The sequence below is a fragment of the Marmota marmota genome, unplaced genomic scaffold (genome assembly GCF_001458135.2).
Source record: "Marmota marmota marmota unplaced genomic scaffold, marMar, whole genome shotgun sequence".
NCBI classification, from domain to species: domain Eukaryota; kingdom Metazoa; phylum Chordata; class Mammalia; order Rodentia; family Sciuridae; genus Marmota; species Marmota marmota.
In genome coordinates, this window is record NW_026000037.1 from 444,561 (window position 1) to 460,795 (window position 16,235).

Sequence of the window (16,235 nt, forward strand, 5' to 3'; positions counted from 1 at the left end):
GAAAAAAAAATCAGACTCCAATTTAATGCATGCCTGTGTGAAGATGATTCATCAAGACCAACACGGTTCTAGGCAATAAAATCATGAGGATATTAGAAGAACCAGCCCTCACCTAAGGACAAGTCATACACCAATGTGAAAACAGCACCTTATGAAACTGAATTTTACTGATTAAACAAACAAACAGACAAAAGAATATGAGATAGAGGACAAAAAAAGGTGGTAAAGAGTTAATTTAAAACTACAATTAGGTAGGAAAAGGAAATAAAAAAAAACCCTGATCATGGTGCTCTGGCTTTGGCCACACAGGTGTACGAAAGACACCTGTCATTTGTGACTTGTTCAGAGGGCACAAGATGACCTCAGGAGGCCCTAAACGTGCTACCGGAAGAATAGTGTTTACCAAGAGCAGGAGGAAATACAGCCAAAGTCTCAAAGGTTCCGACCAAGAACAAGACCTCTGCTGTGGCATGTCCACTGCTAGGACAAGGGGCAATGACACCAAGGGAGGTGTGTGCTCACTAGTGATTTGGTTTTGTTGTAGCGTCAGGCTTTGGTGGGAAAATCACTAATGCTTTTACCCAGCAGTTTCCCTCTGGAGGAGCTTCAGACCAGAAGTCTGCCTTCACCTGGCATTCAGAGCACCTTCCTGCGCGGCAGCTGGGGGTTGAATGGGCAGTCAGATCCAGGGTGCCAGGACATGCAGGGCGGTGTGTAAACAGCACCAGAGGAAGAATCAAGAGCATGCACCAGAAATAAGCTCCCCTAAACCCAGAGGAGCACAGTGCAGGGCTGCAGGGAAGCCCTGGGGGCTGCTCTGGAGGAACTGGCAGGAGGAAGCCACAGAAGAAGAGCCAAGTGTTCAGAGCCTGCCTGACTGAAATGTGGAATGCAAGTTTAAGTTCCCTTTGGTTAATTTGTTAATTGTCTTATTTGTGCATTAGCAATGTCACTCTTGTCCTATAGTTACTTGTCCTTGGTCACAGCTCCTGTGGAACAAACACTCTGAAACAATGCATGATTTCCTCAGAGTCATTATTGGAAAACAAAGAAGAGCAACGATGGAAGCCCAGATCCTTTATTTCCAATATGATCACAGGTATTTACCAAAAAAAAAAAGAAAGAAAGAAAGAAACATTTCCCCAGACAGTGATTTATGAGTGTGCTCATCCGCAGGCGTGATGTGCCTGGGAGCAGGCCAGCACGGTCGGGATGTATTACCACGACAGTGGTGGGACTCCAGGCGAGTAATTAACCTCTGGCCCAGAGCACTGAAGACCCGAAAGCAGTTGCTAGAATTTCCCTCATAATTTATGAGCAATCCATGCAATTCCCATAGCAAGCTTGGATCCCCTGCTGAACAAGCCCAGCTCTCCCTGATCCAGAAGCAGTGACCCCCAGCAACTGCTGGGCCATGTTGGCTGACCCTCTGAGTGCCACCTCTCATCTGACTTAGGGAGCCAGTGATAAATTACAGAGCTATAATCACGTGGACCCAAGAGCACCTCCACTCAGCCACAGCTGCACTGCGTGTCCCCTCACCCACCCCCCCGCCCCGGAGCCCACTGGCTGATGACTCTCATCATGTTCTGGTGATCCACACTCTGCTGCTGGGGCATATGAAGACAAGCAAGACAACCATGTGGATAGAGGGTCCCACAGTGAACCATGAGCATGTGCAGGCGACTGTGACCAAATGCAGGCAGAAACGGGCGCAGGGCAGAGGCAGAGCCTGTAGCAGCTCCTGTGACCTCACACATGGACACTGGGCACACGGGAAAGCTCTCAAACAGCACCTGCAGCTGGGACCATAGCTGTCCCCTGTTGAGCTGCGAGAACTGGGATTTGAAGAGGCGAAGCGACCTTTGGCGGCTGTGAGCTGACACTGTGGTCCACGGTGCGGATGTGCATAGACAGGGATGACACAGTGCAGAGCTGCGTGGGGTTCTCCATGGCTGGAATGGGGAAAGGCTACAGGCCAAAGGCTACAAGCTCAGCCCTCAGTTCTCAGGCCAGCACATTGATTCCCTACTGGCTGATACATCACTGAGAAGGTGTCTTCAACCGCGTGGAAGGAAGGGAGCTCAGTAATAGTAAGAGCGCAGGGATCCTATGAGGAAGAAGCAGAAATGCCCTCAGCTCTCTGTGAACCACACACATGCTGTGCCACCCTCGGCAGACCTCTCACTGCAGCTAGGCATCAGTGCAAATGAGAGGCTGGACACAGATGACTTTGCAGCTGCCCCTCACCCTGGAAGTCAAGGGCACATGCTTTTGCTTTGCTGTGCCTTCGCAGTGCTAGACGCAGAGCCTGGCATGCCCTCCCCTCTACACTCCAGCCCAGGCATGTGGAATTTCAAAGCCTATGAAGGTAGATGCACACTTGCCGTGTCCCTACTCTAATCACCAAGTTATAAAGAATGAGTGGACCTCAGAGGTTAGATACGAGGGTTATGAAAATTAACACTGCCAAGTTACTGGTAAACCAGCTGGTGTGATTCCACCCTCGCTGTTCAGACTGGTGGTGGAGGGAAGAGGAAGGAGAGGAAGGTCACAGGGAAGGAGGTGAAGCAACAACACCACAGGTGGCTAGTTAAGGCCATAAGAGAAAAATCAATCACTCCATGAAGGAAGTGGGGCTGAGGAAACTTCTTAAACATTGTTAGCAAAGGATGAAAATATGGACACAAATGTGAAGATTCCTCCCTGAACCAGAAGAAAGGCAGGAACCCAACAGCTAATCATCATGTGCTGGTGAAGAGACATCAGCCCTGAGCCAATGACCATGACCTCCTAAAGAAATTCATACCAAGGAGGCTGCACAAGGCCAGCGCTTCCTGTACCTGACAGAAACACTGAGAGACACCAACAGGCAGACTGTAAGCACAAATTAGAGCGGGTGCACTATTTCCTTCCCCTCAATAAAACTAAGTGGCATTTGATGTCATAAAAAGAGAATTGGCTTCCCAAATTATTGACAGTTTGAATACTATAAAAACAAAAATGAAACTGACCCTAGTACTCTGGAAAAAACATTAAATGACTGTTAATGTCCCATGAAAATCCCCTTGTATTGCCACGTGATCAAAGGTCCAACCACCCATCACTCATCTCTTCCTAGAAATAGAGAAGAGATCTGAAAAACTAAATCCAGTGAACATTCACTCTGCATGCTCCTGCCCGCTCCAGAGGACTCAGGAACAGATGGCCCTGGGACTGCTAAGGGAAAAACAGAAACAGCACTAAAGCACCTTCCAGGTGGCTCTAGAGCATGACACTCTCGCAGCTGAAATAAGCTCAGAGGCAGGATCTCACTCCTTGTCTTTCATGCTGGGGACTCTATGACTCTTGTGGTGACTGTAATAGCGTAGAGCAGAAAAAAGAACATGCAGGTACAGCAGAAGCTGGAGTCAAAGGATTTGGGTCTTTTCACCTTGATTCAGGTCATTTGCCTCTCTGAGCCTGGACTTCCTCCTCTTGAAGACGAGGGAAGGGCCTAGATGCGACCTTTGAGAGTGTGTCCCTTCTCCAACCCTCGGGAAAGGCAGGAGCCTGACCTGCACTGCCCTCAGCTTGGAGGCCTGGTCATGAAGGCACCGCACCAGCAGACTCGACCCTCACAAAAGCCCATGGAGCGCTGGTCAGGGCCAGGGTCCTCCACTTTCTTTCGGATGAGGAACTCTTGATGCAGCCACTCCACGCTAAAATCAGTCCCAGCAAGTCTTGTTGGCAAAATAATACTGCCAGCCTTTCCTTGGAGCCTCACAGCTGCATGGGTATTGAGCTAGGTCATATAATGTTCAACCAACCACTCAATGACACAGCAAGATGAAGAATGGGTAGCATCACAAATTGGGGGGGTCAGATTTTCTTCCTTAATGTTAGTATTTCTCAAAATGAATCCCACAGATTTTGGTAGATATCATATGAAAAAATTAGATTTGATGATGATCTCCTAGCTATCTCAAAGCACTGCAGCCTGTTTGATTGCGGTTCTCTAAGTGAAAGGGCTTTTGTTTACTCTGCAAGCATTCCCAGGCGCTTCCTCGATGCAGGCAGCTCTCTCAGTGCAGGCAGCTCTCCCAGTGCCAAAAATAATGGGCACAGTTCTAAGGTAAGAAAGAGCACAGACTCCTGCAGAGCATGGGGACACAAACACGGGGAAGAGCACTGTGGGGACAGAGGCACAGGGGCCTGGAGCACCTGACCTGGGCACCATGGCCAGGAACAGGTAGACAAGCATGAGAACCTGGGGCGCCTTGGCCCAGGGCTGGACAGGAAGCAGATCATCGACATAGCAGACTTAAATGGAGTCTGGGAGAGCAAAAGGAGCTCTGTAAGCAGGTCTGGAATATAAACTGGAGAGCAACTGATGCATCTCATGAGAACTTCAGGCCAAATTTTGTACAAATCAAGGGGAAGCCCTTGAGAAGCTTTTAGTCAGGTGAAGAGTGACTGGGTGAACCTGATCCATTTTCTATACTTCCTTTATAAGAAATAGATACACTTTCCAAAATCTCAAAACAAAAAAAAATCCTCCAGAAAAATCCCTGAGAATAGCAAATGCCATGCAGCTCCTTTTCACGGAAACAAACCCAGCACTCCAGGGAAGGGTGGAGGGTGAGGGTGGTCAGCATCTTCAAGGACTCGTCCCCTCTGAGCAGCACCACCAGGGGTACACGGCCACCTAGCACATGTCCCACCAGCTCAGGGAGACCTGTGCCAGGGAAGGCTCAGGACCAGGCCCTGCTACAGATGTGCCCCCATGCAGTCTCAGTGCTTCAGGGATTCTGCATGGTCGTTGTCAGAATAAAACAATACCAAATTCTTCAATCTCTAAGTTCCAAAGGAGGAAACACTGGAAGCATGGCACAGTGAACTCCTTACTGCACTCATGCTGACTCTGTCAGCTTGTTCATTCTCATTCCCATTTCCAATATACGTTTTTATATGCACCTCTTTTCTCTGCCTCATTTAAGAATAAGATGTTTAAGCATGCATCTTTAAATAAGTTATCTACATAATCATAAGATAGGTTAATATGCTCTAAATATGTCTACTATATAAGAAACTGTTATTATAGAAATTCAGAAAACATACAAAATTATAAAGGGAATTCAAGTCATCCATATTTACAAGACATAGAAATAACCATAGTTAATGATTTATAATTTGTAAGAGCATAATGTAAGAATACTTTATTCTTACAAAACATAACATTGTTTTATTGTTTTGATACCTTTTCATTTCTTTCATGTTAATTAACATGCCCTGTAATACCACTTTTATTACCTATGTGGTAGACGTGGACATACCATAGTCATCTCAGCCAATTCCTCACCATTGGCTCTATAGGACTGTCCTCAGTGTTGTTTTGTTACTATTATAAGCAGTCCTTCTAGGAACAGGATGATTCTTTCTATTAATAAAAATGTACTGTCCATAATCTTTATTGTATATATTCTCCTGATGCAAAAGGAAAAGCAAATTTCAAAAGCTAAAGACCAATTCTGCAGAGATAGGAAAAACAAAACTTAAGAAAGGTTATCCTGGGGGCCACCATGGTTTAATTTCAACAAGGAAATTAGTAGGGACACACAAATTTCAGGATGCAAATCACAGCCCCAAATACATTTTTCAACTGAGTTTCTTTTACATATTTATATAAAGATGGCTTAATTGGAAACATAGCCATCTAAAATGCATTTCTCCAAAAATAAAACATTAATATTATAATTGTGCCAAACATGATATTAAATTATCAAGAGTCAACTGGGATTATGTTTATGAAACTAAGTTATAAAAATTTCAACATGTTCAATATTTAAAATTTTAATAAAATTGGAAGAAAGCAAAGATATTAAAAATGAAAATTTTTAGTAATGCTAGAAAAAAGAAACCCAAGAAAAAAAGGAGCAAATAATAATATGAGAAATCATGCAATTAAGTCAAACCCTGCCATCCAGTGTTAAGGATCGCCATGCACTTAACTTGGGAAGCACAGTCTTAACAAGTGCCGGGTGACAGCAGGATTTTAGGGACCATGCTTGCCACAATCAATTGTCTACCATGAGCCAGCACTGAGTATCATAAGGATAGGATTTTACTCACCCCCTCACAAAGAACCCCCGAGGCAACCTGGGCTTAGAGAGGTAAGCAGCTTGCTCACAAACAGCAAGTAGGGGAGGCAGATGTGCCCCATCAGTGTCTCCAATGCCAGTGCTACGCACTCCCAGTGCAAGTGGGCAGACAATAGGAGCACCCAGGTCCAATGAGTGGGGCGTGGTGGCCATCTGGGCAGGGAAGTCGCTGAATCTCGATACAACCTTGGCTAAATGGTTTCAAGTATCAGTAACTGTCTTACTAATAGGATAATCATTCCACAAAGCTCTAATTTTGCTATCTACAAATAAATTTTAGAATGAGATTCAGAAACATACCTACAGATATGCATGCCTCTTAGAAGTCTTGATGCTTTTCTATTTACAACTGTAAAATAGAACATTATCAATCCAATGAGAAGCAGTCCCTACACAGAAGAGTCAGGCTGGCCAAGCTCCTACTCATTGGCTGGCTTTGAAGATCCAGATTCCAGCAAAGGCAACCAGGAGGGACAGAAAGGTGTCAGAGCAGCAGCTTCAGAAGCCCTTGAACATGCTGGGAAGGAACAGCCCAGCCAGGCAGACCCAACACTGCAGGCTGGGGCCATACTGCAGGAGCAGCTGGCTCTTCTCAGCCTGTCCACCTGGCCTGCCCCAGACACACACACCTACACATCACACATGCACTCACACCCGTGGGTGCTCTTTTGGCTAGGTGTTTACCATGCGAAATCCATCTGGAGTGTTAGTTCCCATAATGTGGCCTGAGCGCTCCTGGGCACCCACGACTCTCACCAGACCCTCAAAGGAACCAGGTTGTCCTGGGAAGGCCCGTGGAGGTGCATCATTTTTAGGACAGGAAAAGGCAAGTAAAGGGGAAGCAAACATCACTTGTCCATGCAGGAGAAGAAACCCACACCAGGAATGTGTGGAAGTCAGATGCCAGCTGCCAGGCAGCTGTGTCACCCTGATACTGCCTAGCACTTCCCATTTCCACCAACCCAGCAATGCCCGGTAGTCAGCACTGAACAGGTGTGACATGAGATATAAATTAAAAGGATTGTAAAATGTGCAAGTAAAATGAGACTGATGTTAAACAGAAAAGTCTAGTTACAAGTGGACAGCTACATCAACAATTAGTTGTACGACTATTTGTGTGGACACACACACACACACACACACACACACTCACTCACTTCCCATCTCAACATATACTCGTATTGTCATCTGTGGGTATATGTGCCTGTCTGTATGAGCACCGGGCCTCAGCATCTGTCTGTTCACATATGTGCTGGAATGCGGGTGTGGCTCACCGTGGCTTGGCAGGGCTGCTGGCATCGGGGAACCCTGTTCTCTTCATCAGAAGCCACGTGAATAGGACAATCTGCACAACAGGTGGCACAGATTCAGGCACACCATAAATCAAATCAGAGGTGAGTGTTCTTTAGCTTTTAGAATAAGTCTTTATGTTATATACAACATGGGACAAAATACAGTACAACAACAAAAAACATGATATAAAAATTCAATATTTTATCAGAGGAAATTCTTGAATCTCAAAAAATGCTCTTATTACTGCAATTCTGTGGGGTATAATCATTAAAATTTTAGGAGCCATTACGATTGTAAGAGCTTTGCTCCACCCCACTGTTCACCCATTCTTTGTTATGAGTACATAAAGTATGGGCATAAGGACTCTCACATTCGGGACATCTGAACGCCAAGGGCTGGCTGGCATCACCCTTTCTGTGCTGGAAGCTATCTTTGTGTGTTCTAAGCAACACAAGTCCCTGTATTGAATGCTCCACACCAGACTGACTCAGTCGCACCAGGATGTTCCCAGGCATCACTGTGAACCTGTCACCCTGATATGCAGCTACCACACGCACTCCCTCTTCCCTACTCTCTCCTGCACACATAAATGGTGAGCAGGAGTGACTCCATGCAGTCTGCCGAGCACCCTCAATCACAGCTCTATACAGCCCCAGTGCATAGGGCAGGGCTGCCTAGGGACCTCAGAGCCTGCCCAGGACCTCCCCGCTCTCTGCAAGCTGCATACAGGCAGCCGCCATCGACGTGCTTTCCAGAGCACATGACTAGATGAGGCCCTCTGCTGCCCCTATCCTGTCCAGCTCATCACTGGATGTGGTGCTTTCTCTTGACCAGTGCACGGCAGAAAGGCCTCTTCTGCTCTGCGGAGCCCCACAGCCAAAGCCATCCCACAATGCTCAGCCACGGTGCTCACGTGTGTCATTTAGAAGCATCTAGTGGCCCCACAACAAATACTACAGTGACTACATGTCCATTAGCTTAAGGCACAAAATACCCAAAATAATAAATCATGCACCATTGTCCCTCCTCCTCCGTGTCCAGCAATCACAGACGTGGTTCTTTGGCCACATGTGTGCTGGCATGCCTGCCTTCACAGCAGTCGCTGTGCTACACCGACAGGTCCTGGGGATATAATTGTCAATAAAAAACAAATCCCATGGCCTTGAGGAGGAAGCTTCTTGAGCACAGTCAGCCTGCGGATTTCCCCAGGCAATACTATCCAGTCGCGAAGACGGGTGAGCTGAGGGGTGGTCAGAGCCTAGAGCGTGCCCACTTTCTTGACAGGCACTGCACAAGATGCAGTCAGAAAGAAGGGGGCCCCTGGGAAGCAAGCCAGTGCATAGTGCTCACCCAGTAAATGCCCAGGGCATCCGAGCACCTTCCACGGCTTCTCAAAGGTAAAGGGGCCACATTTGGTGACAGTTACAGGAAGGGGTGGAGAAGCAGCCCCTCCGCCTTTGATAAAAGGTGACATCTACTCCCTATTCCCTCATTTTGAGTCCTAAACAGGGCAAGCCAGGTGCGGATGGTGCACACTTGTAACCCCAGAGGCTTGGGAGGCTGAGCAGGAGGATGGCAAGTTCAAGGCCAGCCTCAGCAACTTAGTAAGACCCTGTCTCAAATAAAAAATAAAAAGGGTTGTTGGTATGTCTGAGTGATTAAGCAACCCAGTTCAAGCCCCAATACAAAAAAATAAATAAAAACCAACCCCACACAGGGTCAACCACGGCTATATCACGACTTAACATCAACAAAATTATTTCCACTGCAGGCATTTTACTTTTTGGGGGAAATTCAGTTATTCAAATCCAGTCTAGAGTGAGGCACTGGACGTCACAGCACTATGGAAGGCAGCCTCCAGCTGGGAGCTAATGTCTGGGTGTCTGGCCCCAGGCCCATGCCCTACCTGTGTGGCTCCGGATGTGGACCCTCAGTGTCCCGCTGCTGGCGAACTTCTGGCCACAATATGGGCAGACCTTCTCCTTTTCTCCTGTGTGTGTCTGAAGGGAAGGGAGACAAGTAGTAAGAATTAGGGCTGATTAAGTGTCTCTGACAATAGTAAATCCTTATTTTCCAGGATTATGTTTCATTAAAATGATTTAAAATCACAATGAGATTTAAACAATTTATCATGGATATTCCCATGGGTTCAAATGAACCCTCAGAACTGTGTGTTAGTGTTAATTTGAAAACAGTTCTGTAGTTCACTTTTTAAGGCTTTATGGAGCACCCACCGAAATGTGATGAAGTTACAGGAAACCACATAAATGAGCAAAACCCAGAGCCAGGAGGGGCAAATGCACCCACTCTGCCAAGACCACTCCTGGAAGCACCTCCTACATTCTGTGTGCATTTAACTCTTGAGGACAGAATTAATATCAATAAAGCCATCTGTTACTTAATTATGATTATCTGGAATGATTTTACTGCAAAGCAGAAAGGGACACAGATCTAATGAGACCTCAAGCCAGCAGGTGTTAACTAAATATAGTCAGTGTGAAGCCCTGCTCTCAGTACCTTTCATCCAGGCATAAGACCTTCCCACCAAGAGAAGTGAGTGGTGTCCTCAAAAGTGAGTAGCAACCAATGTCCATAATTTAAAGCAAAGAGACCTTTCCGGAAAGTAGAGGTATGAAACTTGGACCCCTCTCATCAGGAGACCAGTTTTTCCACCAATATCAAAACATATTGTTCCAATACATGAGAGGTGAAAGCCCTCTGTCAGACCCCAGTGTTTCTCATGGGAAGGCTGGAGGGGAGGCATGGAATTCCTGCAGGTATCTGCACGAGGTCTCTGAGACAATTTTCAGGGTGTTTTCCCAATGATAACCTAACAATTAAAAAGCAGGGAGTGAACCAACTGGGCTACCATCGCCGAGCAGAGCTTCAGGACCTGAGCCTGCATCTGCTCTCCTGCAAATTACTGGCAGTTACTGCTACGCGCATTGCCATGGACCAGCCAAAAGGGAACAGGAAAGGGGTTTTTAATGGAATGTTCTCAGAAGGGAAACGGGGGAGAGCAGAAGAGACAGCAGACACTTTGCCACCTGGCCACCCCAAAGGACTGACACAAACACACTTCCATCTTTCAATCAATTAGTTACTAACTCTAACATAGTTAGTTTCATGTCTTATTGGTATTTAATTTGCAAATTACACGATGGTATAAAAAAATGTATTGAAATGTGCACAATTGGGTTTGTGATTTTTAAAATGGCTATAAACTAAAATACCTTATTAACATTAGATAGCTCAGTCCTGCACAACTGTTTCCCTTGAAAGGATTCATACTACAAGCAAGTTGGAGAAACAGCCTCATCAGCCCTGTAACCCACCAAAGGTGCCATCTGCGATGGCACCCTTAATTCTGCATGTGGCAGGTACTTGACTTTCTCTCTCACCAAAAGTCCTGCCTGTGCACTAGGGAAGAGCCTTTGCCTGGCACCTTGGGCCCATGTTGAGGGAAGGAGGAGCCGGCCTACAACAGACCTGTCTTCTCACGCCCCACAGAGGGCAGGGGACAGCAAGTCCTCCCTGGGCAGCTCGAGGTCCTCTGGAAAGCGTGCATCTGCTATTATCACCCTGGCTGCTCAAACAGGAGGTGGCCCGCTAACTGTGGCATCTCCAGGAGACCCCAGCAATTTTGCTGCCATGACACTGCCTCACTATTCAGTTACATGTTACATGTGCTGAAATCCCAGATAGTATGGAAGGTTTCAAACTAGACACTAAGGCTGCATCAATAAAACAAATTAAAATATTTTTTTAACTAAAAAATGTATCTTATCATTAGCAACAGAATCTGCTTAGACACCTTAAGACACTGAAAGTACAAAACTCAACTACCTGAAATGTGCCTAAGAAAGCCTAGAAGCCTCTTACTGGAACGTGCCATGTACACATATGAGATGAAAGAGAGCAACGCACTGTCACGACACACGACTAAACCAGTGAGGGTCATTCCAAGTGAATTTGGGGACTAAATAAAGACACAGACACAGACACAGAAAACACCTTTTCTTTGAGTTCAGTGACGCTCCTAAGCCACAGCTCCCACAAGGGGAGCAAGGCAGGCAAGAAAGAAAGAGAGCACACCTGGAACCCGGGTTTTATTGGGAGAAGCCTTTAAATGAGGCAAGGGGTCAGGTTTCAGGGGGTTGAGTCTAGCTTCCTGATGTCTGCTGACTGCTTGGAAGGCCACACCCATCTCAGATGCTATGTGATGATCAAAGGCAGAATAAGCAAAAGGGACACCCACGTGCACAGCCCAGACAGAGCAGCATCGTCAGTCCAGTCCACTTTGTGTTCAAGATGCGCACAGCTCACACACAGCCCATGGCTGGCTCGCCACAACGCACCTCTGTGTGATGGTGTGCTAGCAGACAACAGCAAGATCACCCTTCAAAACCCATTCTTATTTTCCTCACTTACCACAAATTTTTTTTTTAAATTGTAAATACATGCAAAAAAAGTAATGCATCCAAAAAGCTTCATTACCCTTGAACATTAGAGACATGGAAGAGACAGCTGCTCAGGTCCGTCCTTCTGAAGGGGCCAGGTTAAAGACAGGCCCCAAAGTCCCACATCTCCAACTCCCTTGGTAGCACACTTCAATCATTCCTGAGCTCAACATTAAAACCTTTAACTGCATTTGTTACAAAATGAATTTTGCTATTTCAAAAGTGTACTTTAAATGCGTGTTTTCAACAAATGGAAAACAAACTATTGACATGCTTGAGGTACCATGCAACTAGCGTGAGGCAGATCACACCATCCCCACATTGCTCTGAGTAAGGCACCACCTTGTAGGAGCTGAGCAAAGACTTATGAAATCCCTGTCCTTGTCAGGAACCTCCCTGTGCCCTAGAGAGTGAAGACAAAGGGCCAGGCCAATCCAGGAAGGCCCAGTCTAATTACTTCAATTATTCCCAACACAATCTGAATTACCTGGGAAAAAAGAAACTTACTAAGGAAAAATGCATAGTTTTTAAAAGAAAAAAAATCTACATTAACCCCCAAATGTGTAAAGATGGATAAGCTCCTACTCACTGAATATCTGTACGACCCACTAATCCACAAGGGTCATGTAGAATCTATATCTGACTCTGAGCTTCCTTCATGGAGAAAACACGTCTATTCTGAAAAATGGGAAAGCTACGTTTACTGAGGAGGTGGTATAAACCTGTCATTTTGTTGGAACAGCTGAGGGGTTGGGGGAACTGGCCTGCACCCACAGAACTCTACCCTGGGGAGGCTTCCACTCACCTTCTTGTGGCTTCTGAGCACAGACGGTGTGACGAAGGCCTTGTTGCACAGCTCACAACTGTACTTCTTGTGTCTCTCGTGGACCACCTGGACGTGGACATTCAATGTGTCCTTCCTTTTGAAGGTGGCCTCACAGTGGTGACACTTAAAAGTCCTCTCACCTGGGAAACAGAGTCAGATGACAGAACCAGGAACAGGCAGGGCCCCATTACCCCCTACCAAGTTCCTTGTAGCTCTGGTAGTTTCTCGTAACCATGAAAGCTCACTGTATGCAGCAGCTCCCATCCACCCGTACTGACTCACTTGGTGGCTGCAGAAAGTCCCCATGACCCAAGGAAAGCCCTGGAACCTATATTGTCAGTCTCCTCCACTGGAAAACATGGGAGTGACTCAGCTGATGCTCCACAGGGAGAGCGAACACACTTTAAATATGCATCTCCAGTTGACATGCTCAGCTTGGGTGAAGGAGACCCTGGCAGTGACATGAGGCCACTGTCCAGCAAGGCCAGTGGCTTGGCCCCTCCCACACTCCCCTCAAAACACCCCATGTGGGCCCTGAGGCCTCCAGGACGGGGCCCAGCAAGCTGGGCTGCAGGGTAGAGCTCGGGAGGAAATCCCAGGAAGACAGGCCCACTCAGGGCTGCCTTGCACTCTGAAGAGGGAGGAGATGGCAGCTGCTCACCTACCAGATCTCAGAACCCCTCAATGGGCCCTGAATGCTGGGGCAGCTCCCCAGGCCCTTAGAAGGGGAGAGAGGGATGGCATTCCCCTCCCTTCAGTATGCAGCCTAGGCCCCAGGGGAACAATTCCAAACAACAACAACAAAAAAAAAAAAACAAAAACACTAAGGATCTTGGGGAGCTTGAAACCTTTCCTAAAATGCGTCTTTGACACTCCTCTTAAGACGTGGGCCTACTTTAGGTGATCACTCTAGTACAGCTTCAGCAGTGAATGTGCATAATTAAGAGACAGGGCTTTGTAACAGAACATTATGAACACACGCAGACAGGATGCAACTGGACTTCCCCTTTAGAGAACTAAATGGGCACGTGGCCCACGGGCAGACCATAGGTCCAATGGAGAGCACCTCACTTTCAGCCCAGCCCTCTTACATCCTCCCTTCCCCCTGCACCAGCACTAAATTTAGAAAGGGGAAGATTCTTGGGATTTCTTCATTCTACATTTAAGAAAGGAAGAACAGACAAAAAGAAGGAAAAAAGAAAAGGAAACCAATTCCCTCCCTTGTCTTGTCTTGTCTTTTTTTGGTACCTGGGACTGATCTCAGGGGTACTAGACCACTGAGCCTTATCCCCAGCCCTATTCTGAATCATTGAGAAAGTAAGGAAACACCAACTGATGCGGGATCATGAGTGCTAATGAGAATGATTTCAAATGAATTCAGGAGCTGGAAAGATCTTAGAAGTAAAGGAAAAAAAANAGCCTTTGTGTTTTAAAGTGAATGGGTTTGAATTTTCATGATGTGTGAGACAAGACAGACCTAGTGTTTGGTCCTCTCTATTCCGCCCACATCTGTTTTCTCAGCTTGCTAACTCCAAGCCTTCACTGACGTCTACCTTTCCCTTCAAATCAAGGTGCCTCTCCTGACAGATGGCACTGGGTGGCTTCAGGAAGCCTCTCAAAAGGTGCAGAGGGTGCCGAGGACACCACAGAGAAGACATGGCACACAGAACCCACCCTTATTTCTCAAGATGATAAGAATCACACGCCTTGCTGTTATGAAAAACAAAATTTCACTTTGCACAGAAAAATATCCCAAGCATCACAACCAATTTGGCTGCAGAAATCTTAAAATGAGGCTCCCTTCTTCAAATCCCTATCTTAGAACCCATTAATCTCATTTGCAGCCCCTTCTCTTAGACTACGCAAGAGTGGAACAGGCAGCAGCTGCTACTGTCCCACAGGCTCGTCCTCTGTGAGGGAGTGGGAGCTGTGCTGGAGGTTCCCACAGAGCCTGGGGTGACAGGGCAGGTCTGAGAGCCTGGGAGCTCTCCAGGGAGGTGACACACATCCTCACCCCACCTCAAGGCACTTGCAAGCCTCTGTCTTCACCACTTTTCATCATAGACACTTGAACTTGACAGAGAAATTCCTTCCAGGACAAAGCTGATGTCCTATTGTCCCAGAAACTCAAGGCTTCCGCAGTGTCAGGAACTTGCCATGTGCTCAGGGTTTTCGACTGATAAAGGGTCTCAAGTTAAAAGAAGTGTAAATATTCCCCACGCTGCGCACTGTTTTCTAGTTTCTGATGTGCTAGTGCAGTGCATCTCTGGTCACTTTAACATCTGAATCCACCTTAAAACTCAGCTCAGCAGTACTGTTCTCCTTCCCAGAAGTGATGTTCTTCAGTGGTTAATTCTGTAAAGTTCTAAAATAGCGTCTACTATAACTCTTAGACTCTCATAGTGTGTTTGTGCAAACATTAACCCAAAAGGAAAAAAAAAAAAATCTCTGCCAAATCTGTGAGAAATCAGAGGTAGCACAGCAGGGAGCAACACCCTGCTGTCAGAGACCCCACTCAGGCCTGCTTCCTTAGCCTCAGTAGTCTCGATTCCTCTCAAATTAAGGTTCTAGATGATGCCAAGTACAGTGGCACATGCCTGTAATCCCAGTGGCTTGGGAAGCTGAGGCAGGAGGATCACAAGTTTGAAGCCAGCTTCAGCAACTTAGTGAGGCCCCAAGCAACTTAGTGAGACCCTGTCTCAAAATAAAAAACAAAACATGCTGGGGACGTGGGTCAGTACTTCAGTGCCTCTGGGTTCAATCCCCAACCTCCCCCTCCAAAATCCAATGTGCACTGTGATCCTCTCCAACTTTAAAGTCTATAAGTTGTCAAATCATGTCACTATGCCCATGCTTTAAAGAGGCATGCCTGCTCAGGGGTAGCCTGACACGTGTGAGGAACTGGGTTCAATCATCATAAAAATAAATTAAAGGTATTGTGTCCATCTACAACCAAAATAAATTTAGAAAAATTTTCTAAAACAGAGGCAGGCCTGCTTTCTTGTTCGACACAACTGAGAGGGAAAGGATGTCTTCCAAACAAAACTCAAAGCTCCCCCACTGAGTCTGAGACTCACTCTATGTACAAACTATAAATCCGTGGAAGAAAAGACAGAAAATGAGGTACCTCACAAGACAACTGATCTTACTGTGGGGAAAAACCTCATGACAGAGGAAGTAAAGGTGAAAGGCAGGACTGCCAGTCCTCTCCTGTTCAGGAACAGATGCCCTAACCACGTACGGCTGGGCTTCTGGGAGGCCCAAGATCCCCAGGGCTCTAAGAACAGGGTGGGAAAGCCCCTCTGCTCCCCACTGCCCACACAGGCACTTACTGGTGTGTATCAGCAGGTGTCTCTGCAAGGAAAAGGGCGTCCGGAACAAAGCTTTGCACTCCTCACACTGGAAGGGCCTCTCCTGGGAGTGGGTCTGCAGAAGAGAAACATCAGAGTCAGGAGAAGGGCGGGCCAGCGGTCACTGCGGAGCAGAACAGGGAGGCACAATGCCAAGGGGTGGAGA

General features: G+C 46.8%; 1 protein-coding gene across 1 annotated transcript in view; it reads right to left on the reverse strand.

The window, feature by feature from the left end:
• The window catches only part of Prdm5 (PR/SET domain 5), a 120,679-nt gene that overhangs the window by 40,881 nt on the left and 63,563 nt on the right, over positions 1–16,235 (reverse strand). The window contains exons 8-10 of the mRNA XM_048812548.1: positions 16,052–16,145; positions 12,699–12,859; positions 9,340–9,433 (exon numbers count right to left, since the gene is read on the reverse strand). Coding sequence (XP_048668505.1) covers positions 9,340–9,433; positions 12,699–12,859; positions 16,052–16,145 — 349 coding nt within the window. The remainder of the gene's footprint in view (positions 1–9,339; positions 9,434–12,698; positions 12,860–16,051; positions 16,146–16,235) is intronic.